The sequence below is a fragment of the Ictalurus furcatus genome, chromosome 20, assembly GCF_023375685.1.
Source record: "Ictalurus furcatus strain D&B chromosome 20, Billie_1.0, whole genome shotgun sequence".
NCBI lineage: Eukaryota > Metazoa > Chordata > Actinopteri > Siluriformes > Ictaluridae > Ictalurus > Ictalurus furcatus.
Window position 1 is genome coordinate 7,380,855 of NC_071274.1, and position 24,332 is coordinate 7,405,186.

Here is a 24,332-nt window from a genome sequence, read left to right on the forward strand (position 1 = left end):
CATTTCAACAGCGTTGGTATAAAAAATATATTCACTTAAATTGTTCAAAAATTATGATAGAGATATTGATAGGGACTGGACAAGCACTGTTTTTGCCCTTATTCATTGTGCTGTCCTTAAAATATTCAACCAAGATCCTGTATTGTAGGATTTTTCTTCTTTTTCCTCCTTTTATTTTTGCTTTCTATTTTTCTCTTCTTGTTTTGATTCCTTTCTTGGCTGCTCACTGTGAAAGCTCTGCCCTCCGCCTGTGGTATCAAAAGGGAAAATGTGCAGCCTGTGACCAATTGTGCATGGAAAAGGGGGAATCACTTTGGCATGGCAGTGTGTTTTACACGCAGACACACACACACACACACACACACACACACACACACACACACACACACACACACTTACTGCCCCTCCCAGCATGAAGGAAAATGCACTTTACTGCACTCCATTGGACAGCAGGGAGGAGGTTAGGTGATACCATGTGAGTGTTTAGGAGGGGGTGGAGAGGGTTGTAAATGGCCAACTAAGGCACAGTGACGTGGCCTACTTTTCCCAAGGTGCCCCTGCAGCTGTAGTACAGAGAGGGTATTTCATACAGCTCCGCTTCGGAAGACTCGACAGTATGATGATCGATTCTCCTGTAGCATGAAAAAATGTAAGCACATTATTTAAATGTGTATAATAGTATATTCAAGGCAGCTGTTTAATTTCAATTTGAGAATTTTCCACCTATAGAACTCATTTCATTAGATTTGACAAAATTAGAAAATCGCAGACCCTGTGGCTCTGACCCCTAAGCTCTCCTTGGGCCCTCGCCACCTACCCCAAGCATATTTTGTGTACAGAAAAAATCTATAATGACTGTCAATTTTCTCCACATTGTGTTTATATTGTCTGGAATTTCTATTCATTACATTGCTCAGGTGTTCAGATTCTAGCATTTACCTGTGAATTTGTCTGTTAAACAGATCGATAACACTGCTAAAAAAAAAAAAAAAGGTTGTACAGATTTCTCATTTTGTCAGCAAAAAGTCAAGCAACTTTCCAAACTAGTTACCATTTATTTCTTACTGTCTGTTTGGGCCCGTTTTGGGGGGGTTTCACAGTTCCAGATAGATATATACACTTCATCCTAATCCTCACATGACTTGTTGTGAACTTGAATACCTGTTAGGGTGCAGTTGTTCTTTTCAGACCACCAGGTGGCGCCCTGCCAAAGTCATGGAAATGAACAAAACACTCACAGTGCCCTCGCTAGTGTGCTGGTTGCCCCAGTGATGACAATCGCTTTAAAATATGTAATAGACATTGTCATTCAATAATCATCCCTTAATAGACAAACAAAAAACAAGTGTAATATAAATAATATAATATAAAGCATGATAATCAGGAAATCACCATCAGAACCAAAAAAAGAAGAAAAGAAATCCCACAGCAAGCAATAAGAGTCATTTTCATTGTAAACCAAGCTAATGATTTAAATGGTATCTGCATAAATCAAAGCAAGCTAATGGTTGGGCTGCGCTCATCCTTCAGTCAGTCACATACACTATCTCAGCCTTCCAGAAGCCCGGCGTGACATTTTTATCCCCACTCAATGGAAATCAAAAAGATGATTGGTTGATTCCAATTATGCTGGTGGTTAATCGGACGCGCACAGGCTTCTGTCCTGCTCCTGAAATACTAACAAGCGTATGAGCTTGCTTGGCCGTGTCTACCCGGACACAACAGACAAAGATCCAGATTGGTTAATTTTTTCTCATTTTTGATGTTTCATGATTATAAACCTTTTATCTCCAATCAATAATTAACAATATACAATACAGCAGGAGGTGGGGCTAACATCTTTGAAAAATAAATAAATAAATAAACAGACATCAGTATAAGATTTATATGTTGTCTTCCACATCAGATTATTCTCTGTTACCTAATGATGGCTCATCATGGATTTTTGTCAAACCAAGCACAACAGCACCACCAATGCACCATCAGAATGGTATAAAGAAGCAAGGCTATGGCTGATTTCTTTCTAGTCCAGACTGTAGATTCAGATTATAGACACAGCCTGTCCATGTCAGTCATATCAGGTTTTAACACAGAGTGAAACAAGCCCTAGAGTTGAGCTGATATTTTTCAGTCTGCTTCAGTGACACACCCATAACATGTCATCAGCAATGATTGAGAGCGTACATCGGAAATACACCTGCACATGTCCCAAATGCAAATTAGGTGGATTATTTACTTAATAATTGTCATATCTCAGAAAACCAATGACTACATTACCCATCCTGCACTGCGGACTACAAACATGGCCGCTATGGACTGCAATTCCCAGAACACTCATCCATTCCAATCACGCACACCTGCATCCAATCTCACACACAATCGCAGCACAGTTTAAAAGGACTTTCTAAACATTCACTCTTTGTGAAGTATTACGTTAAGTTGCCATAGTTTCTGTCGTTTACCAAGCCTTTATTCTTAGCTTTATGTTTCATGGTTTTGATATGGTTCTCGTCCTCATTATTTGAGTCTTGTCTTTGTCTAGTTTATCCTGTTTGCTGATCACCTGACCATTTGCCTGTTTTGACCACGCTATTGTTTCATGATTTGGATTTGTCTGCCTATATCTCCTATAATAAAACTCTTATCTGCATTTGCATCTGTCCTCAACCTCCTTACGTGACAATCATGCTTTTTTCATTATTGCTTTTGATGGAGAAACTGAAAGTAGATTAGTACACACATTGCCCAATCAAACAAGGAAAAAAAATGTTGTTTGCCACTAAGCCATTACAGACTCTTTAATTATAATTTTTTTTTTAATGGGTAACACTTTACAATAACAGTACATGAATAATTATGCACTAATACCTGAATTAATACTTACTTAAATATGAACTAATGATGAGTTAAGGCATGTGCTAATCACAAAGTAATGAAGAGCTAAGCTTAACACCAACATGAGTCTTGTGAATTCATGCGTTTACAGTATAAAGACCACCTTAAGTACATGTTAGTACATGTATAGTTAGTTAATGTATTAATTAACACATAGGGGTAAACTTAATCAAACATGCTCTATAAGAAAGTATATGAATTAAACGTGAAACGTGGATCATTTTAAATTGTTGATATAATTTGCCATATGCAGCTGCGTACACAAACATCACTGGATGGCGCTGGATTACTTTCATAATTTACATCGATCCTCCTTAACGAACGTAGAAAGACTCACTAACAATAAACACCAATCATTTCAGCTCAAACCACTTTGCGTCATTTTCTCGCTGTTTCTCTTCAAATCCCACTGTATTACTAGTACGTGCTCTCACTGGCACTAGGGTGAAATTTGATGTAGTTTACCCCTACGTTATACTTTATACATTAACTATCAAACATGCACTAACATTTACTTAAGGTGGTCGTTATTCACGCATGAATTCATAAGACTCATGTTGTAATTAAGGTTAGTTAATTAGTTAATATTTATGTAAGTATTCATTCAGGCATTAGTGCAGTATTATTCATGCACTGTTATTGTAAATATGCACCTGCCTATCTGCCTTTTAAATGTGCAAGTATGTGATATTTTGCCCCGCATAATTCTTATTATGATCATTGCTTTCATTATTGAGCTATTAATATATAATGGAGTGTATCCCTCCATCTAATATTATGATATTACTAATATTATGATATTACACACATTAAACACAACAGGCATTCTGATTCTGCGAAATAAAGAAAAGGTTCTTTGAAGAAGGCCCTGATGGTTTCCTACGGAATTCAATGGAAGTCGATATGTGTTGTCTATTCTCCAACAAATTATTCTAAAATGTCCAGAATATTGAACAAACTACCAACATGAACTATTTGTCAGAATTCAAAGCTACATTGTTCCCTACATTATCCTTTAGATCAGTGGCATTTCATGCTTTTTTTAACCCCTAAACTGCTGGGGGGAAAACGATCATCCACCTCATTGAACAGACTCTAAAGGCCATTGAAGAGCACGGAGAGGAATTAAACCATTCAGTGATGTTACTGTGTGTGTGTGTGTGTAGGCATGTTTTTATATCTTGGCAGGGACCATTTTTTTGTATTATTTCAGTTAAGTTCCATACCATTAGGTCAGAAATATCTGACTGGTCCCCATGAGGAAAACTGCTTTGAGTTTCAGTTATTGAGTTAAGGTTGCAGTTAAGGTTAGGACTAGATTTTTCGGTATTGCGAACTATTAATTAGCTGCGTTAATAATTGTATCAATGGAAGGTCCTCACAAGTATAGTATGAGTGTGTGTGTGTGTGTGTGTGTGTGTGTGTGTGTGTGTGTGTGTACAGGGTTATTTGCCTGTCTGTTGCAGTTACTTTAACCCTCTCTGTGAGTGCTGAGGACCCATTCTGATCATATAAATCACATTATTATGCAAACATTTGTATGCCCTTAAGACGAAATAAAAGAAGACGAGTCAGACAGACTGTGCTGTATTATGAAAATAGTCCATGCCGGGTTGTTGTACGATTCTGCTTATACAATATTGATTTTCCAACTCTTAGAATTTTTATTTATTTATTACTGAACAACTCATGACACTTTTATACTTTGTGTAATTAGTTCATGTAATGGAATGTGACATGTTGGGTCCTTTATCAATTCCATCATAGCAGCTAGAATGCACAGATCATCCTTCATGTAACATAATCAAAGAATCAATGTTAAGATTTTAATAGTAAAAAAGAGTTGCATTTCCTTTCTGAATCAGGTTTTTCTATTTTTCTTGTTTCCTTTGGCTTTTTTGTATTTAAATTCTAAAGTAGTGTTTCATTGAAGTTTTTTTTTTAATTCAAACTATGAGGGAATCAAACATTTGCTGTACATAATAGTTTCAGGTTCCTAGCAAGCATTTATATGTTAGACTGGTTCAAATAGCATTGGAAATCATTAGTGAAGAGATCATATCGGTACAGATATAACGTCTTAGAACTCGGTAAATTTCACACGTGGCCTTCCCCACGGTCCTCCTTAGTCTGTTTAATAGTTACGTGGTGCACTGGCTGCTGAAACAAATAAAAGAAGACGGTTTGATGTGAGGTTATAGCTGCCATCAGCGCTCCTCTATTTTATGAGCTCATAATATTACTAGATATTAAAAATATACATCAACTAAGCTGTTATGGGAATACCATTTAGCCTCTGCTTGTCTGGAGACCCATTTCTGCTGACAATGAGAGCTGAATTGAGATTATTAGCAGTCTTTTGTTGTTAGTTGCAACCTCCACACTTATTATTTTAGCTGTCACGGAAGGAGAATTTTAAGTTTGGCTGAAGATTCTCTTTCTCACCGAGTTTATGTTTTTGTCCATGCTAAAGCATGTCATATTGGAAACTGGTAAATCTTTTGCAGGCATCTAAGTGATTGCTCTGGGGAAATAATGTTTTGTTGTTGTTTTTGTTGTTGTTTTATTGTGTTGTTTCTCTAGAATTATTCCTATTTACATTTATGGCATTTGGCAGACACCTTTATCTAGAGTGACTTACATTTTTTAAAATTTCATTTATACGGCTGTGCAGTTGAGGGTTAAGGGCCTTGCTCAAGGGCCTGCTGGGGTTTGAACTCACAACCTTACGATCAGTAGTTCAACGTCTTAACCACTGGGCATTTCACAGTCCTTTGATTTTAATTTCAATTAACAAATTGCAGGGCTAACATATTTTATTTTTCGTATATAAAATGTGTAGTTTGAAGTAAATTTCATAGATTACACATTGAGATGTAATCTGTTTACCAGATTATAAATAAAACATTAGCACGTACAATTCCATGAAAAAAATCATAATATTTACCCTTACACAATTTTAGAATTTGTTGGGGGGGGTGGGGGGGTTAGCATTAAGGGACCCCTCATAAGGCACAGATAAATTGACTTGGGAGGTCCCCTGGTATTTCAATGAAACTAGAATACTAGTTCCGTTTACATTCTTCATAGCACTGAGAGAAAGGACGGAAAGAATAGATAGTATGTAAAATGTTTTATTTATTTTTTTAAATGTATTTTCTAGAAGATTTTCGAATATTGTGCCTGAATGCAAAGTGTTCAAGGAGAGTTTTTGGTTTGCTTTAAAATAAATGCATTATGTTTATGTTATTACATGGATTCTATGTGGAGACATGTCTTTGCCCATCTATTATGGTGTGCAGAGTAAATGCTCAGGTGCACGTTCTCAAATTGACCAAATAATTATGGACAACATCATTTTCTATGGTTCTCTATAAACAAGTAAATAAGTATAAAAGTAATTTTTTATATAATCAGGTCACAGTGTAATTGTATGTGTTTATTTATTTGTTTGTTTGTTAATATAGCAACATCATAACCCTGGTTGGTGAATTTTGATGGGGGGGCAGGGTATTGGGGTGGGGGATGTAAGGCGGGGACGGGCAAGAACTTTGACACAATTTGAACACTGCCCATACATTTCAACCATGCCTCCTATGTATTTGTTGTGAGTTTCAAGATCATAATTCAGGGTTTGATCTTGTTGCCCCTCAATTAAACAACAGTAACATTTTGAGAAGGTTTCTTTCTTTCTTTATTTATTTATTTATTCTAAATAATGCAAAAGTGTTCTACCCTATGTCACCACTGTGTGGGGCTCAAGAGTGAATAAGAAATTAAGCTTAAATGTTCATGGGGCTCATGCTGACACACTTGATCACATCAGCATACACTCGCCCCGTAAACCTCCCCCCAGCTCCTGCCCAAATCCGCATCAGGAAAGGGCAAACACTTTTTTTTTATTTGTGTGTGTGTGTGTGTGTGTGTGTGTGTGTGTGCATGAGTCAAAAAAGCACTTGTGTACATACGCATTCTCATTTGAGCGTGTGTATCAGTGTGTGTGTAGTGTAGCGGAAGGAGGGCTACACATCGGATCCAAAGAGCACTCATCATTTAATCATAGCTGTGCTTGTTTGTGATGGAGATCGTGAAATCACTCTCTTTCTGCTCCAGGATAACAAGTTCTTCAGCAGAAAGATGATCCTTTTGGGTTTAAAAGGACGCAAACTAATAATTTTTATATGGTTTTACATTGATGGAGGCTTAGAGGTGAGCATGTTTGCCTCGCACCTCCAGGGTTGGGGGTTTGGTTCCTGCCTCTGCACTGTGTGCATGGAGTTTGCATGTTCTCCCTGTGCTTCGAGGGTTTCCTCTGGGTACTCCAGTTTCCTCCCCCAGACCAAAGACATGCACTGTGCACACATGCACAATCTCTAACTTGTCCATAGTGTGTGAATGGGTGTATGATTGTGTGTGCGATTGTGCCCTGTGATGGGTTGGCACCCTATCCAGGGTTTCCCCTGTCTTGTGCCCCAAGTCCCCTGGGATAGGCTCCAGGCTCCCCCATGACCCTGTGTAGGATAAGCAGTACAGAAAATGGATGGGTGGACATTGATACATAACAGTGCTATTGTGCAGGAGTTTTGTTCCTCAAACTCACCTGACTTGGATCCCTGATGCATGTGTTAAATGTTATTTATCATTATAATCATTGACATATGGTGTATTTTAAAATACGTTTTGCAAATGATTGGCTGTACAATCAGAACAATTGAACAAGGTTACAAGACACAAGGATTAAAAAGGTTTACACATGCTGCCATTTTAAAATGTCTATAAAAACAGCTTCTTTTTTTCATATAATCATATTGATGCTGAAGAAGAGCTCTAATTTGGCCCATATTCATCAAATCTGAACACTGAATTTGAAAAAAAAAAGACACAAAAGTTTAACCGTTGAGAGGACATCTGCATGCTTTGTACTGTGAAAAATTAAAACTGTTTATTTCCTTGGTTCATGACAATGAGTGTAAAATTAGCATGTGATCATTTCAGTGTCACAGTATTTATCAGTTTAATCATTAGCATATTTGGGTGAAGAAAGGAGTGCATAATATTAACAACCCTGTTACCTGCATACTATTATTATTATTATTATTATTATTATTATTATTATTATTATTATTATTATATTTATTTATTTGTAATAATAATCATCATCATCATCATCATAATAATAACAATAACAATACTACTACTACTACTAATAATAATAATAATCATCATCATCATCATCAATCAATCATAATAATCATAATAAATGGAGAAGCCTGCCACTGGAATGGCACATTATTTTATTTAATTACATTTTTCCTGCATTTCCATTTTCTATGCTAACAACAACTTTTAGCTTTCCTTCAGCGGGTTTTTCCCCCCTTTTTTTTTTACCCCAAATTTCTTTCCCTCTGTGACTGTCCTGTCCTGTGATTGAAACTTACTGAATGATGGCATATATATGCAGGATGCATTCCGGATTAATAAATCTTGAATAGCCAAAATAATATGAGAATTGATTTGTTTGTCAGTGAAAGAATGTCCTGAGTGGGATAAGAACACTTCAGACATCTCCGACTGAGTTTGTTCAGCATTCTTCATTCTGTGACACGTGTTCAAATTTTCCGATATGTTTATCTATCCACAATTTCTAGTTTTTCATATCATGTTCTTACATATTATAATTTCATCCTAGTAAGATAATAATTTGATCTTATATATATATATATATATATATATATATATATATATATATATATATATATATAAACATTGTTTACTTATTATTATTATTTTTTATTGGTACAGTACCACTATACCTGCATAATTTGGGCATGCCTCATGTAAATAATATGAACATGGTAAATAATAGACATGTTGGCCAACCCTTGAACTCACATGACTTATACTGAGCAGCTGTGCTCAAATGAACAGTTATTTTGATCTTGCACATCAGTTTGTTTATAACAATCCAATCTGCATTTATTTCAACGAGAGCCATTGTTAAGATAACACTTAACAACATGTCTGTTTGCTTCCCAAATATTCTGGCTATTCAGGACTGATTCTGCTCACCTTTGTATTTATAATCTTGTTTAGTGTTTTTGAAGTTTACACGTCATGATTTTGCAGAGTGACAGGATCTCTGGGTCAGAATTCATTTTAAATTTGATTGGGGCAGAGGTGACCTGACGGTTGACGCTCTGGGTTACTGATCGTAAGGTCGGGGGTTCGAGCCCCAGCACTGCCAAATTGCCACTGCTGAGCCCTTGAGCAAGGCCCTTAACCCTCTCTGCTCCAGGGGCGCTGTATCAATGCTGACCCTGCGCTCTGACCACAACCTCCTAACATGCTGGGATATGCAAAGAAAAAAGAATTTCACTGTGCTGTAATGCGTATGTGACCAATAAACGACGAACGTCATCACCACAATTAGCCCACTGGCTAACCTCAGATATCTTCTTCCAGAGAAGTAATGTTAACATTAGCAAAGGTAACAAGCTAGCTGGGTGGCACGGTGGCACAGTGGCACATCCTGCACAGCCTTAGGATCACTAGTATTGATCCTCAGCTTACTGTCTGCATGGAGTTCCGCATGTTCTTCTGTCACTGTCCAAAAGCTTGCAGGCAGGTGTGAATGTGTACATACACCGTGCCCTCTGATGAATTGCTGTCTCAGCTGGGGTGAATTTGCCTACCTTGCGCCCAGCAGTCCCAGGATAGCTTCCGGATCCATCATGGTAAAGCTGTTACTGAAGATGAATGAAAGAATAAACTTTTTAGCTGGCTAAGTGCTACGATTTGTGATTGACATGTCACGCTACAAGATTGGACATGGCTTGGAGCCTCTCTAAGTGTTAAAAGACTTTGTTATCCTGATCAAGGATCCAGAGCCTATCACACTCACATTCACACCTACAGGGAGTTTAGCATCCACTTTCTGGCATGTTTTTGGGAGGAAACTCTAGAGCCCAGAGGAAACCTATGCAGACACAGGAAGAACATATGAAACTCCACACATAAAGCAACCTGAGCTTAAGGTCAAACTAGGGACTGTAGATGTGGGGCAACAACTCTTCCCATTGAGCCACCCTTTACAAAATACAGTGATACAGTAACATTTTTGTAAACAATGTTGCTGCACACTGACAAGAGTTCAGTGAGAAGGCAACAAAACAACAGAAATAACAGAATAAAAGAAATGATTTTTGCTGACACCTCATTGACCTAGATCACTCAATTCACATTTTGCTCTCCTCTCTGTGAGGTTGTGTTTCCTTGCTGTCACCCATGAGATGCTTCTTAAAAATATCCACTTTATTTTGTTCTATAGAGCCTTGTTCTTGTGTTCTTGTGTCTTTGCTCTTGTGTTTTGCTCCAAAAGAGTCTTTCACTGGTTGGAATAAATGCCACTTGTGACTAATGATAAAGAAGTCATTTTAAAATGGAAAAGGTCAAACTTGCTGTATGCAAATTATTGTGTGTGTGTGCGTGTGTGTGTAAAATGATCATATCATGCAGATATTTTTGTGACAAAGTGCCACTTAAAGCATGAAATGAAATACAGTTGTAGTATTGGTCATCGAAATAAAAATTATTTTACTCTTACGGTGTCTCACACGCTCTCTTTCCCTCTCTGTCAGTTCCTGCCATGATCACGTCCTATCCTAACACCACTCGAGCAGAACAAGGTCACATGACAGAGATGAGTTGCACAGCGCATGGTGAGAAGCCCATCAAGGTGCGCTGGGAGAAGGAATCCCACATCATCAACCACGACATCAACCGCTGCTTGGTGAGCGTCAAGGAAGTGGCTGATGAGGTCATTTCCACCTTACAGGTGAGCAGTAGCAGTGTCTGCAGATCACAGACTACAGAATGCATCATTGTGAGCATGTATGGAAATGCTAATATGTCCTTAAATCCATCCTTTATTTTCTGTTTCTTTGCATAGATCTTGCACACAGTCAGAGAGGATTCTGGGTTTTATTCCTGCATTGCCATTAACTCTTATGGTGAAGACAAGGGAATTATTCAGCTTATAGTACAAGGTAAGGACCCTGCAATTCATGTCTTATTAAAATAGTGATTTTAATCAGTCTGTAATCAGTCACAAACCATTTTAAACAGTTCTCGGGGAAGTGTTCAGAATCGAGTTAGGTCCAAAAGTTGGTCCAAATGTCAATATTTATGCTGGGAATGTTACTCATATTCAGTATCAGGTTATGCAACTGCTTAAGTTTTTTTTTTAGGGCTCTCCATTCAGCTTATGCAAAATACCTGGCAAGTTACCAGATTGTTCTCGAGTAGATACATCAGAGATGGGGTTTTCAATATCTTCTACTGCCTTTAAACGCTTTCCGTTAAGCCCCCCGAAAATTGGGGGATAGAAAATGAGGACCTTGCATGTTTTTGCTTTGCAGTCAAATATAATACAATATATGCATAAAGGCAAGAGACATTTTTAAAATGAGAAATAAAAACAAAAAAAGACAAGACATTTTGGCGTCAAAATAATATTTTCAATATAATACAACATAACATGAAGACAAGAGACATTTTAAAAATGAAAAATAAAAAGAAGAAGACATTTTGGCATCAAAAAAATATTAAAATAGCTTCTGAGCATTTTCTGGAAAAGATACATAACACAGATCATCCTTAAAAATAGCAAATAGACATAATTTGCTTTAATTGTCAAATACACTTTGATAATTAACAGTTATTAACTGTTGATAAGTTAACCACTGTCTTGACTTGAAGGATTTATACAATTTTGAAATGAAAGTATTTTTTTCTATAAATGTGTGAAACAGTATTGCATTATTTTTTTATTACCATTATGCCAGACTATGATTTCCATCAAATTATTGGATCAGAGCTTAGCTCTGCTTGCTGTTCCTATTTCCCCAAAGTTCTCAATTTTAGCCCCAACAGGCTGTTTTAAAGTTAGAGCACATAACTTGTATTCTGTTATCAGTTGTGTTATCAGCATCTGAACAGCCACAAATATTCATAAAGCTTAGGCTGTGAAAATCAATGGCTTTTTTCCCCTATTATAACCTTAGATCGTCCAGACCCTCCCGAAGTAGAAATCAGAGAGGTGAAAGATCGTACCATTGCGCTTCGCTGGACAATGGGATTTGATGGCAACAGTCCAATCACCGGATATGACATCAACTACAAGAACAAATCATGTAAAGCACATAGAATTCTACTGTTTCTCAATATACACGGATGTTTTAACACAGCCAAGAATTCAGCATACACTAAGTACATTTGTATCATCATTATCCTTTGATGCTGTAACATGATTGTAACAGTGGACAGGAAAACAGTGTCATTGTGAACGCTTTGTGGCGTAACTGTGCACATTTTCCCCTACAGCCTCCTGGGCATTGTCCCAGACCACCAAAGATGTCTCACCCCAGCTGAACCAGGCAACCATCATCGAGTTGCACCCTGCCTCCACCTATAACATCCGCATGTTTGCTAAGAACCAGATTGGAGAAAGCCGGCCTAGTAACGAGCTCACCATCACTACAGACGAAGCCCGTGAGTGGCTTTTCAGCAAGCATGTTCATGTACACTGTGTCCTACTCTTCCCCAAGCAATGCCCTTACCTTTATAATACATGCTTTATAAGATCCATTGTAAAACTGTTCTTAGTCCAGTAGACACCAGTCACCAGTCTTATAGTTATTTAATTTTGAAAATAAAAAGGCTCTAAATGCTTTAGTTACTTTAATTAGAATAATTACACTGACATACAACCAAACCTAAATGATAATAACTGTCTTTAAATTATTAGATGTATCTTGTGTATGTTCTGTGCATGTGTGTTTGCTTTCCAGTCATCAATTCTGTGAAGCTGTGCAGATGTTGCCATCTAGTGGAAGCTTTTATATAAAGATTGATCTATTTTCTAACAAACTGTAATGATTATTATGGTCTCTGATTTCCGCAGCTCCTGATGGTGCTCCCCAGGAAGTGCAGCTTGAAGCGATATCATCCCAGAGCATTAAAGTCACATGGAAGGTAAAAGCTTGATTCTCCTGGATGGTCATCTGTAAATATTGAGTAAACTGAGAGCGGTGCTTTCTAATAGAATAAGACACATTTCTCTCAAGCTGGCTAGTGTTAGCAAGCTAGCTAAAAAATGTTCTGCTTGTCTGAACTATGTAAGGTACATATTTGATGTTTGGTTTAAAATTTCTATTGTACAATAGTGAATTGTTGTACTTTATATGGCTTGGCAGATACACAGAGCTGTATGTTTATGCATAATAATTAAATATTCAACCATGCTTATGTATATGTATTATTACAGCAATTGCCTCATCACAAAGGAAATAATAATTGTCTTATAGCAGCTCCTTGAAGGACACTGTTGGTTATTAAATAGCAATACGAAAATATATTGCTAATTTTAATAAATGGATAATGCTTATTCAGTGCAGTGTTATATGCTGTATAGTGAATATCAAACAACTTAATTGGAGATGCTAAACTATGTGTACCTATGTCTATGACATGTTTCACCATTACATTCAGAACCATAATTTAGACATAGGTGCTATCCTTCTTACTACTTATCCTTCCTTAAAGTGAATACAGGCAAAATTCTGTACGAAACCTTATAGCTAGCACTGTCCATTTTCCATAGAACTTTTTTGTGTCCCTTTTTAATCTCAGGCTCCCCACAAGCACCTTCAGAATGGTTTGATCCGGAGCTATCAGGTATGCTATAGGGAATACGGTACAGGAGGAAGCCCCCAGTACAACACCATCAATCTGGACACAACAGGTGACATTGAGACCCTCACTCTGGACAACCTGAAGAAGTACACACAGTATGAGGTGCGCGTGCAGGCTTCCAATCGTGCAGGAATGGGGCCCACATCTGAGGAGGCCATCATCACCACACTGGAAGATGGTCAGTCAGGCAATATCACCTGAATATCACAACGAGGCGTGTAGATGTTACTTTATTACAAAGGTCAAGAAGGAGATTTATAGAGAATGAGATTAATTAATAGAGAAGAAGCTATGATTTTTGTGATTTTGTAGGTTTATGCTGTAATGGCACTGTAATATACAGTTAGGGTTAGGCTAAAGACATTCAGACTCAATTTTGCACAACTTCACACACCATGTTGCCGTACATGTCCTGTGTTAAGTCAATTCGGGTATGTACTTTATTTGCATATGAGGTCATTTCAAAATAATACCTAAGAGACAGATTTGTTTCAGCTTTTATTTACTATATCAGATTTTCAGTGGGTCAGACATTTGCATACACTTTGTTAGTATTTGATAGCATTGCTTTTTAATTGCTTATCTTTGTCTAGACTTTTTGCTGATTCTTCCTGAATGGTGTAATTCAGTCTGGTTTGGGGGCCTCCTTGCTCCATCAGGACTTTGTGATGGCTAATCCAATACTTTCACTTTGTTGCCTTTAAGGATTTTCTTACAATTTAGAAGATATGCTTAAGGTCATTTTCTTGCTGGAAGACCCAGCTGCGACCAAGTTTGGACTTCTGGCTGGTGAGGTGTTGACGTGCATTTCTAGACAATCCTCCTTTCTTATAATGCCATCTATTTTCTAAAGTGCACTAGTCCCTTTTCCAGCAAAACACCCCCACAACATGATGCTGACACCCCTAAAACACCCTGCTCTTTGGATTAAAAGCCTCATTCTTTTTCTTCCATACATGCACTAATCATTACGGCTTTACAGTTTCATTTCTGCAAACTTCAGTCTGGCTTTTTTCATGCCAGTCCTTCACCAGGAATTTTCCAGACTGTTTAAAGAGACAGTCAGATTGGTGCATGTAAACTTTTGACTCATTGGAATTCTGATATAGTAAATTAAAGCTGAAATAAATCTTTCTCTAACTGCTTGTTGTTTTATTTCTAATTATCTCTAATATGATCAAAGTAGATACCCTAATTGACTTGCCAAAGAAATGTACAGTGCATCCGGAAAGTATTCACAGCGCTTCACTTTTTCCACATTTTGTTATGTTACAGCCTTATTCCAAAATAATTAAATTCATTATTTTACTCAGAATTCTACAAACAATACCCCATAATGACAACGTGAAAGAAGTTTGTTTGAAATCTGCAAATTTATTAAAAATAAAAAACAAAAAAGCACATGTACATAAGTATTCACAGCCTTTGCTCAATACTTTGTTGAAGCACCTTTGGCACCAATTACAGCCTCAAGTCTTTTTGAGTATGATGCTACAAGTTTGGTACACCTATTTCTGGGCAGTTTCTCCCATTCTTCTTTGCAGGACCTCTCAAGCTCCATCAGGTTGGATGGGGAGTGTCGATGCACAGCCATTTTCAGCTCTCTCCAAAGATGTTCAATCGGGTTCAAGTCTGGGCTCTGGCTGGGACACTCCAGGACATTCAGAGAGTTGTCCTGTAGCCACTCCTTTGTTATCTTGGCTGTGTGCTTAGGGTCGTTGTCCTGTTGGAAGATGAACCTTCGCCTCAGTCTGAGGTCCAGAGCTCTCTGGAGCAGGTTTTCATCAAGGATGTCTCTGTACATTGCTGCATTCATCTTTTCCTCGATCCTGACTACTCTCCCAGTTCCTGCTGCTGAAAAACATCCCCACAGCATGATGCTTCCACCACCATGCTTCACTGTAGGGATGGTATTGGCCAGGTGATGAGTGGTGCCTGGTTTCCTACAGACATGACGGTTGCCATTCAGGCCAAAAAGTTCCATCTTTGTCTTGGTCTTGGTCTGAGAGTCCTTCAGGTGCCTTTTGACAAACTCCAGGCGGGCTGTCATGTGCCTTTTACTGAGGAGTGGCTTCCGTCTGGCCACTCTACCATACAGGCCTGATTGGTGGAGTTCTGCAGAGATGGTTGTTCTTCTGGAAGGTTCACTCCACAGAGACACACTGGAGCTCTGTCAGAGTAACCATCAGGTTTTTGGTCATCTCCCTGACTAAAGCCCTTCTCCCCCGATTGCTCAGTTTGGCCGGGCGGCCAGCTCTAGCAAGAGTCCTGCTGGTTCCAAACTTCTTCTGTTTACGGATGATGGAGGCCACTGTGCTCATTGGGACCTTCAATGCTGCAGAAATGTTTTTGTACCCTTCCCCAGATCTGTGCTTTGATACAATCCTGTCTTGGGGGTCTACAGACAATTCCTTGGACTGCTTGGCTTGGTTTGTGCTCTGACATGCATTGTTAACTGTGGGACCTTATATAGACAGGTGTGTGCCTTTACAAATCATATCCAATCAACTGAATTTTACACAGGTGGACTCTAATCAAGTTGTAGAGGGTCTCAAGGATGATCAGTGGAAACAGGATGCACCTGAGCTCAATTTTGAGCATCATGGCAAAGCCTGTGAATACTTATGTACATGTGCTTTTTTTGTTTTTTATTTTTAATAAATTTGCAAAGATTTCAAACAAACTTCTTTCATGTTGTCATTATGGGGTATTGTTTGTAGAATTTTGAGGAAAGTAATGAATTTAATCCATTTTGGAATAAGGCTGTAACATAACAAAATGTGGAAAAAGTGAAGCGCTGTGAATACTTTCCGGATGCACTGTATGGTAATGCAGTTTTATTTCTAATGTTATAAAGGTGTTTTCTCAATGCACTTCCTATGTCTACTTTCATAGTTCCAAGCCGATCGCCTGAAAATGTTGTGACCACAGCCACAACTCCAGAGACCATCTCTCTGTCCTGGGCTCCTCTCCCAAAAGAGGCACTGAATGGCATGCTTCTTGGCTACCGAGTCATTTACTGGGCCAACTTACCAGATGGAGGTGAGTCAGTCATATATATACGTACATATACAGTAATACAGGACATACAGTATATCATCTCAGGACATATGCAGGACATGCATAAACAAACAAATAAAATACTGTATGTACTGTACGGTATGTTGCTAAGCATAATTTGTCAGCCCTCCCTCTACCCTGTCCATCAGTGGAAAGGGAAACTATAGGGTCACCACTAACCAAACATGATTTAAATGGTTGGTTTATTCTCAGCCCAGCGCTGACATTGTAGTCATTGTAGTGACATTGTAATAACATTGTACTGACACTGGTATGTCATAACTCCATAACGTGGTGCTTGAAAATTTGTGAACCCTTTAGAATTTTCTATATATCTGCATAAATATGACCTTAAACATCATCAGATTTTCATCAGATTGGTGGAGTCCAAACTCTTTAGAGATGTTTTTTTAATATGGTTCTTTTTCTGAGGTCCTCAGAAACCTTCTTTGTTCACGCCATGATACACTTCCAAAAACGTGTTGTGAAGCTGAGACTTCAATAGATCGCTGTTCTTTAAATAAAACAGAACGCTCACTCACACCTGATTGTCATCCCACTGATTGAAAACACCTGACTCTAATTAACTGCAAATCCTAGAGCTTCACATACTTTTGCCTCTAACAGATATGTAATATTGGATAAATTTCTTTAATAAATAATTGACCAAGTGTAATATTTTTGTCTCATTTGTATAATTGGGTTCTCTTTGTCTACTTTTAGGACTTGTGTGAAAATCTGATGATGTTTTAGATCATATTTATTCAGAAATATAAAAAAAAATTCTGAAGGGTTCACAAAGTTTCAAGCACCACTGTATTTTAGGATTATTTTAGTATAAAGTAAATTAATCTATAGCCAGTGTAGTTTAGTTTTATATACTAAAGAGAATCACAAGGGAAAAGTGGTTCAAAGGAAAATAGTGTAAACTATAGTGACTTCTAATTTACAATCTAGGCACTTCAGGCTAAAGTCTTAAAACATTTTACAGTTGACATATGATACAATACTTTGTCAATTATTCTGACAAGAAATATGGAATGAAGCGATAAAAATATTTTATACACTCATTTTATACACACATGTGCACTCAAGCCTTTGACCGATCATGGACGGCTTTTGAAGACTGCATTTTGTTTATGAAACTATAACTTTTTAATGATCAGAAATCATTTCAATTTAATCAATTCAGCTGCTCCATTTCTGCTCTTCACCTGAAGGGGATGCTGTTGGTTACCAATATGTTGGAAAGCTTCATGCAGTAGATGCAGGAAACACCCAGTGGCTGTGTAAAGCTGTAGGAAACCTTTTGCTGGGTTTGAGTATATGCGCTCCTATACAGGGAAGAGTCACTCAGATGAATACAAAGTTCTTCTTACTGATCACCTTTATCCAATGATGAAACATTTCTTTGCTGATGGGAGTGTTCTATTCCATTGTGGTCTATTGGTCTATTCCATTGTGGTCTATTGATGTTGTGTGCGTTAGCAGAGAAGCGACTCATCTCCTCGTAAAATCTGAGAATTGTCATCTTGTAATGACTGTAATGGCATGATGTGAAAACATGACCTGACAACATGCAACATAGTAGTAAAATTTACTTGTTAAACATGGATAACGTTTACAAGAAATAAATGTTCATTTTATCCAGCATTACTTGTTCTAGCACTACTTCTTGGCTGGTAAACTCAATACCTCAAGTACCACTGTGAAGGTTAAATCATTTGGCCTGAAAACACAACTTACAAATATTCCAATTACTAATTGTTTATTGTAGTAACAACATTGTGAATGTACTTTCACAATGTCTCATTGACACCTCATTATTTTGCATTAAACCAGTGACTGGCCAGAAAAGTGCCCATCATATACATTGTACTATAATAGCTCCAGGGTGCAGTGTACTATGGTTATTACTACATATTGTTGTGTTTGCTAGAATGGGCATTGAAATGTGTTTTTATTTCTGCCTTGTCTCAGAGTTGGGAGAGATCAAGAACATCACTACCACAAAGCCCTCTCTGGAGCTTGAAGGGTTGGAGAAATACACCAACTACAGCATCCAAGTGCTGGCCTTCACCCGGGCTGGGGACGGAGTTCGCAGCGATCAAATATACACAAGGACCAAAGAGGACGGTGAGACATCTCATTTAGATTTACTTCTTGTGAACAAACACACATGTGTACACACACACGCATATGTATATTATGTATATTTGTATATACATGTATATTTGTGACAACAAGATGCTGAGCCATAACGTTTTTTAATCTAGTGTAAATATTATTATAGTATAATATTATTATAAAATACCCTGCCTTGTGTTAATTTCCAGTATACCACAGCGATTCTGATTGGCCACGTGATTGTTTTTTTTATATATATATATATATATATATAACTGCAGCTCTTACAGTAGTTCAGTTCAGTTACAGAATGCAAGTTTTAAGAATCAGTGTTGTCCTTGTCTCCACACAGTTCCAGGTCCTCCAGCTGGTGTGAAGGCTGCCGCTGCGTCTGCCTCGGTGGTGTTCGTCTCCTGGCTTCCTCCACTGAAGCTCAATGGAATCATCCGGAAGTACACAGTCTTCTGCTCCAACCCTTATCCTACGGTATGAAGCCAAAGCACAACACAACAAAGCGTATTCTTTAGCATGATTATCATCTGACATTTGTGTGCTATGCAGCTGTAAAACATAAAGCTCCGAAAACATTTACAGGTTAATGCATCAATCATTTTGCTGTTGATGTCAAAAAACCTTAATGAAGATAAAACCATATGCATTTGTTTTAATTGAACATTTAACTTGTCATTCCACATAAACAAAATTTTATGCAGGTCATCAGTGAGTTTGAGGCTGCGCCTGATGTGTATTTCCGTCGTGTCACCAACCTGAACCAGAACTGGCAGTACAGTATTTGGGTGGTGGCCGTGACTGCAGCTGGTCGAGGGAATGCAAGTGAGATCATCACTGTGGAGCCGCAAGCTAAAGGTACAGACATGGATGATTTTGTACTGTGAATGTTGAAGCTGACTGAGCTGAAACCTCCTGGTACAGGTGTTGATCCAGGTGTGTTATGTAATGAATTAAAAAAAGAAGACTGGCAGATCTAAGCATTCATGTGTAACACATGTGCAGTATAATTTTACCATAACAACTTTCAGTACAATTCTGTCAAGAAAGATATTAGATAGATAGATAGATAGATAGATAGACAGACAGACAGACTGGTATTACACTAGATTGTAATAGAAAAGCTATAATAGATATATAAATAGAAATATATGCAAGTATCAGTCAAAAATACCTGTAAGAGATATGTACACTATACATACAGCATTACCTAAATTATCCATGAATAATATACAATGTATATGCAGTATATACAGTATGTAATAGTATATAAAGATAATCTTGAATATATACTATGAATCGTTTAATTATATAGAGATAATACAGAATATACAGTATAGAAAAGAATCAGGATGATAACAGACAGTAAAATATCCGTGGCCTAACGGTGTAGCGTAGAGCTCAGTAGGGTAATGGTTGTGGGTAAGAAGCTGGTTCTGGTGCGAATGTTCCTGTATCTCGTCTTGGATGGAAGTAGGTTAAACAGTTTGTGACAGGGATGGGAGGAGTCCTTGATTATTTTCAGTGCTGGGAATTGGGCGCCAATGATGTGTTGGGTCATATATGTTCATAACTGTTAATGGGCAACTTTTACAAGTTAAATGTGTGTTATAATTTATTTTATTTACTTATTTACATTTTAAGTAGGTTATTTGTGACTTTTTAATACACATAAAAGTTTGTTTTTGGGAAAATCCTCATATAGGAACCTGATTTGCTATGTGAATGTTAGAAAAGGCTTTAAACAGAATTGATGAACGTAAGAAGTAACTGTGGCTTAATATAATTTGCTTTGTTAGCTCCTGCTCGTATTCTAACATTCAGTGGCACGGTGACCACACCATGGATGAGGGACATTGTCCTACCCTGCAGAGCTGTTGGAGACCCTCCTCCGACCATCAAGTGGCTGAAGGGAACGTGAGTTTATATTGAGAGACTTATTAGCACATGCTGGCATACTTATGGACATGTAATAAAATAAAAAGGAATAATTTAAGTAAGTTATATAGTATGTAATGCAAACAAGCCAGGTTATTCACTGGAGAAAGTGTCTCAGAAGCTTCTTTTGATTTCCCCTTTTAGCAACGGGACACCCGCTCCTGTCTCTATCGATGGCCGGCGCAGTGTCCATGGCAACGGCAGCTTTGTGATCCGCACGGTGAAAGCTGAGGATTCTGGGTACTACAACTGCATTGTCAGCAACAACTGGGGTTCGGATGAAATCACACTAAATCTACAGGTTCAAGGTGAGTCTGTGAGTCAGCTCTATAAGATATTAAACAAAATCATGCCACAGTCTGAACCATCAGGACTTTATAGGCATAACCCAAATCTCTTGTATGAAGCAAGGAGATACTGAAGACCTGTTGGGGACCATGAAGTCTGAGTGTGACCCTAACACAGGAAGCAGTAGTGACTGCAATAGGGCTCAGTAGGACACATCCGCATAGACAGCTGTTTATTTTCTCTTGTCTATCACTCTTGCCATTCAGTATAATATACAGATCATTCATTTATTAATTCTTTCTTGAGTCTGTGGTCTATGATCTGAACACCAACCCTGTTTATTATTATTATTGTTGTTGTTGTTGTTGTTGTTGTTGTTTAAAAAAATAATGATAATGAATTACAACCTGAAACATAAAATATAACTTCGAACTTGTAGTACCTCCGGACCAGCCACGTCTCACCGTAACTAAAACCACCACCACATCCATCACTCTGTCCTGGATTCCTGGAGACAACGGAGGAAGCTCCATCAGAGGTGAGACGCCTGTGCTTATTGCTGTCCCTATTGCCCTGAAAAATTCTGTCTCACACAAAACTATAAGTGCTTGGCTCATTTTAAGTAATTAACATGTAACATTTAAAAACAAAGAAATTGACTAAAGATTTCACCATTTGCTTACCACAGCAACACAGTAAGATGCATTTTATCATTTCAAAATGATGTCCCACCATCAAAATATTATCCTACACAGTTCTTTCTGTCAAATTGGATGACAGCACATGTAATTATCTGCTTTCTCTCTTTAAGGTTACATTTTGCAGTACTCAGAGGATAACAGCGAGGAATGGGGAAGCTTCCCCATCAGCCCCAGCGAACGATCATACCGGCTGGAGAATATGAAGTGTGGCACCTGGTACAAGTTTACCCTGACTGCGCAGAACGCCGTGGGTCCGGGCCGCATCAGTGAGATCATCGAGGCCAAAACCCATGGCAAAGGTGAGTATTTAGTTAGGAAGGTCTCAGGGCTGCACTGTGTCTTGGTCAAGATGTTATTCCTGCACAGAACCCTTCAGTCCAGTACCAAACATTCCACCTGGATGTTTTGTAGTATCTGCTCAAGTTTGGACCAAGAAGTCATAATGATATTCAGGGGATAATAATGGTTGCAGGAGGCATGGTGGCTTAGTTATGAGCATGTTTACCTTGCACCTCCAGGGTTGGAGAATCGAAACCTGCATCCATCCTGTGTGCACGGAGTTTGCATGTATGTTCTCCTTGTGCTTTAGGGGTTTCCATCAGTCCAAAGACATGCACTGTAGGCTGATTGGTATTTCCAAATTGTTTGTAGTGTGTGAATGGGCATGTGATGGGATGGCACCCCGTCCAGGTTTTGCCCCGAGTTCCCTGGGATAGGCTCCAGGCTCCACGCAACCCTGTGTAGGATAAGCAATATGGAAAAGAGATGGATGGATGGAATAACGCTTGTGTTTGTACCACCAAGAACTGACTAACCAGAATATCTTTAGTGGATTTGTAAGGTAATATGATATTTAAGCAGTTACACTGTAGCATTATGCACAAAAGGGCCTAAAGTTGCACTAGGAATGTTAGGTTCATCTTAAATCTGTAACAAAATAATAGAATTCAGCAAAATACGATATACTTGTGTTTCTGCTTTGTTTAGCCTCCTAGCTTATTAAGTAGCTAAAATATTGAAAGACCTGGACCTGCTGATGGGTTGTGGGAGTTTCAGGAAGACCAGAAGTGGGACAAAGTTAATATGATGTCCACATTTTTAGTCACTCATGTTTGCAACACCACCTATTATCAATTTAGGATGTTTCCCTACTGCACATTCCAAACCAAGAACAAACCCAAACCTGTGCTAAAGGAACTTGGTGGTTGTGTTTTTTATTTTATTTTTTATGTTATTTATTTATTTATACCCATTTGGGACAACTAGAACAGTCACCATTATGACAGTAAAAACAACTTTGGAAAAAGTTCATATGGTCAAACTTTTTAGTTCCTGCCTCTTGAGGGCCACCTTTACCTATTTATGTTTACCTTCTCATGCTCTTTCTCTCCTCAGAGCCACAGTTTGCCAAAGACCATGAGCTTTTCTCCAGCATCAACTCAACACGTGTGGAGCTCAATCTGATTGGCTGGAATAACGGCGGCTGCCCGATCAGCTCATTCACACTAGAGTTCCGGCCAGTGGACACTACACCATGGACCACAATGCAGCGCACCTCTTTACCCAAGAGCCACGTGCTGTATGACCTACAGGAGGGCACGTGGTACGAGCTGCAGATGAGAGTGGGCAACAGCGCGGGTACAGCTGAGAAGAGGGTGCTGTTCGCAACGTTGAATGTGGACGGCAGTAAGTGTTTTTTCCAAAACACACAACAAAGAGGTCGGGGTAGTTTTTGCTTTAATATATAAAAAAAATGAATCTAATTTATCGCATCTTTCATTCACACCTCTGCGTGCACACACGCACACACACACGAGGAAGCCATGAGGATGAACTGCAAGCATATTAAAATGTTTTGCGTTTATTCCTGTAAATATCGCTTATGCTGCTAATAAATGAGATTAAGATTAAATATATTGGGTATAGATTAAGTTCTACAGTAGCATTGCTATAACATCAAAACAGATGGTCTGGGTCAATTGGACAGTCATTTCTAAGCAGTGAATATAGTGTGATGGTTAAATCTGACTGGGTTCTGGGCTTTTGGTTGGATAGAATTGAGGACTTAGTAACACACTACTATAAACACTATAAACACAATGACTTACTCTGACATACCTACATAAAGATTTATATAAAAAAAAGCATTTTCCAACAGGCATCACTATGACTATAAACAACTACAACAATAGAGTTATATATAACAGATATAACACTATAACAGAGTTGTGTATATTTTCTCTGATGTTTAATTAGCTGTCAGAGTCAGCTGTCTTGATGTTTTAATGAAGGTACTTCCAGAAAATGTCATAACACAACCTTATGTCAACAAAAACATGATAATCAACATCAACATTGATGATGAGCCTTTATGATGAATGTCACTCATCACGAGTGGTTTATGCAGGTGTGCATGTGGCCCTATGAAAACTAAACTGAAGTAAAACCAACTTTTTTAGAGCAACATAATAGAAGTACAAGAGCTTTTATTTAGGGTTATAATAATATAATTAACAGAGCACCAGTATTGCTACAGGGGGCAGAACATGGCTCCCGATTGGT

At 38.2% G+C, this 24,332-nt stretch overlaps 1 protein-coding gene across 1 annotated transcript in view; it reads left to right on the forward strand.

Annotated features, from left to right (window-relative positions):
* The window catches only part of dscamb (Down syndrome cell adhesion molecule b), a 161,377-nt gene that overhangs the window by 121,740 nt on the left and 15,305 nt on the right, over nucleotides 1–24,332 (forward strand). The window contains exons 12-26 of the mRNA XM_053651059.1: nucleotides 10,533–10,729; nucleotides 10,844–10,940; nucleotides 11,958–12,086; nucleotides 12,277–12,444; nucleotides 12,857–12,927; nucleotides 13,585–13,825; nucleotides 16,543–16,689; nucleotides 18,688–18,843; nucleotides 19,187–19,320; nucleotides 19,548–19,701; nucleotides 20,643–20,760; nucleotides 20,926–21,089; nucleotides 21,509–21,607; nucleotides 21,881–22,069; nucleotides 23,166–23,456. Coding sequence (XP_053507034.1) covers nucleotides 10,533–10,729; nucleotides 10,844–10,940; nucleotides 11,958–12,086; nucleotides 12,277–12,444; nucleotides 12,857–12,927; nucleotides 13,585–13,825; nucleotides 16,543–16,689; nucleotides 18,688–18,843; nucleotides 19,187–19,320; nucleotides 19,548–19,701; nucleotides 20,643–20,760; nucleotides 20,926–21,089; nucleotides 21,509–21,607; nucleotides 21,881–22,069; nucleotides 23,166–23,456 — 2,355 coding nt within the window. The remainder of the gene's footprint in view (nucleotides 1–10,532; nucleotides 10,730–10,843; nucleotides 10,941–11,957; nucleotides 12,087–12,276; nucleotides 12,445–12,856; nucleotides 12,928–13,584; nucleotides 13,826–16,542; nucleotides 16,690–18,687; nucleotides 18,844–19,186; nucleotides 19,321–19,547; nucleotides 19,702–20,642; nucleotides 20,761–20,925; nucleotides 21,090–21,508; nucleotides 21,608–21,880; nucleotides 22,070–23,165; nucleotides 23,457–24,332) is intronic.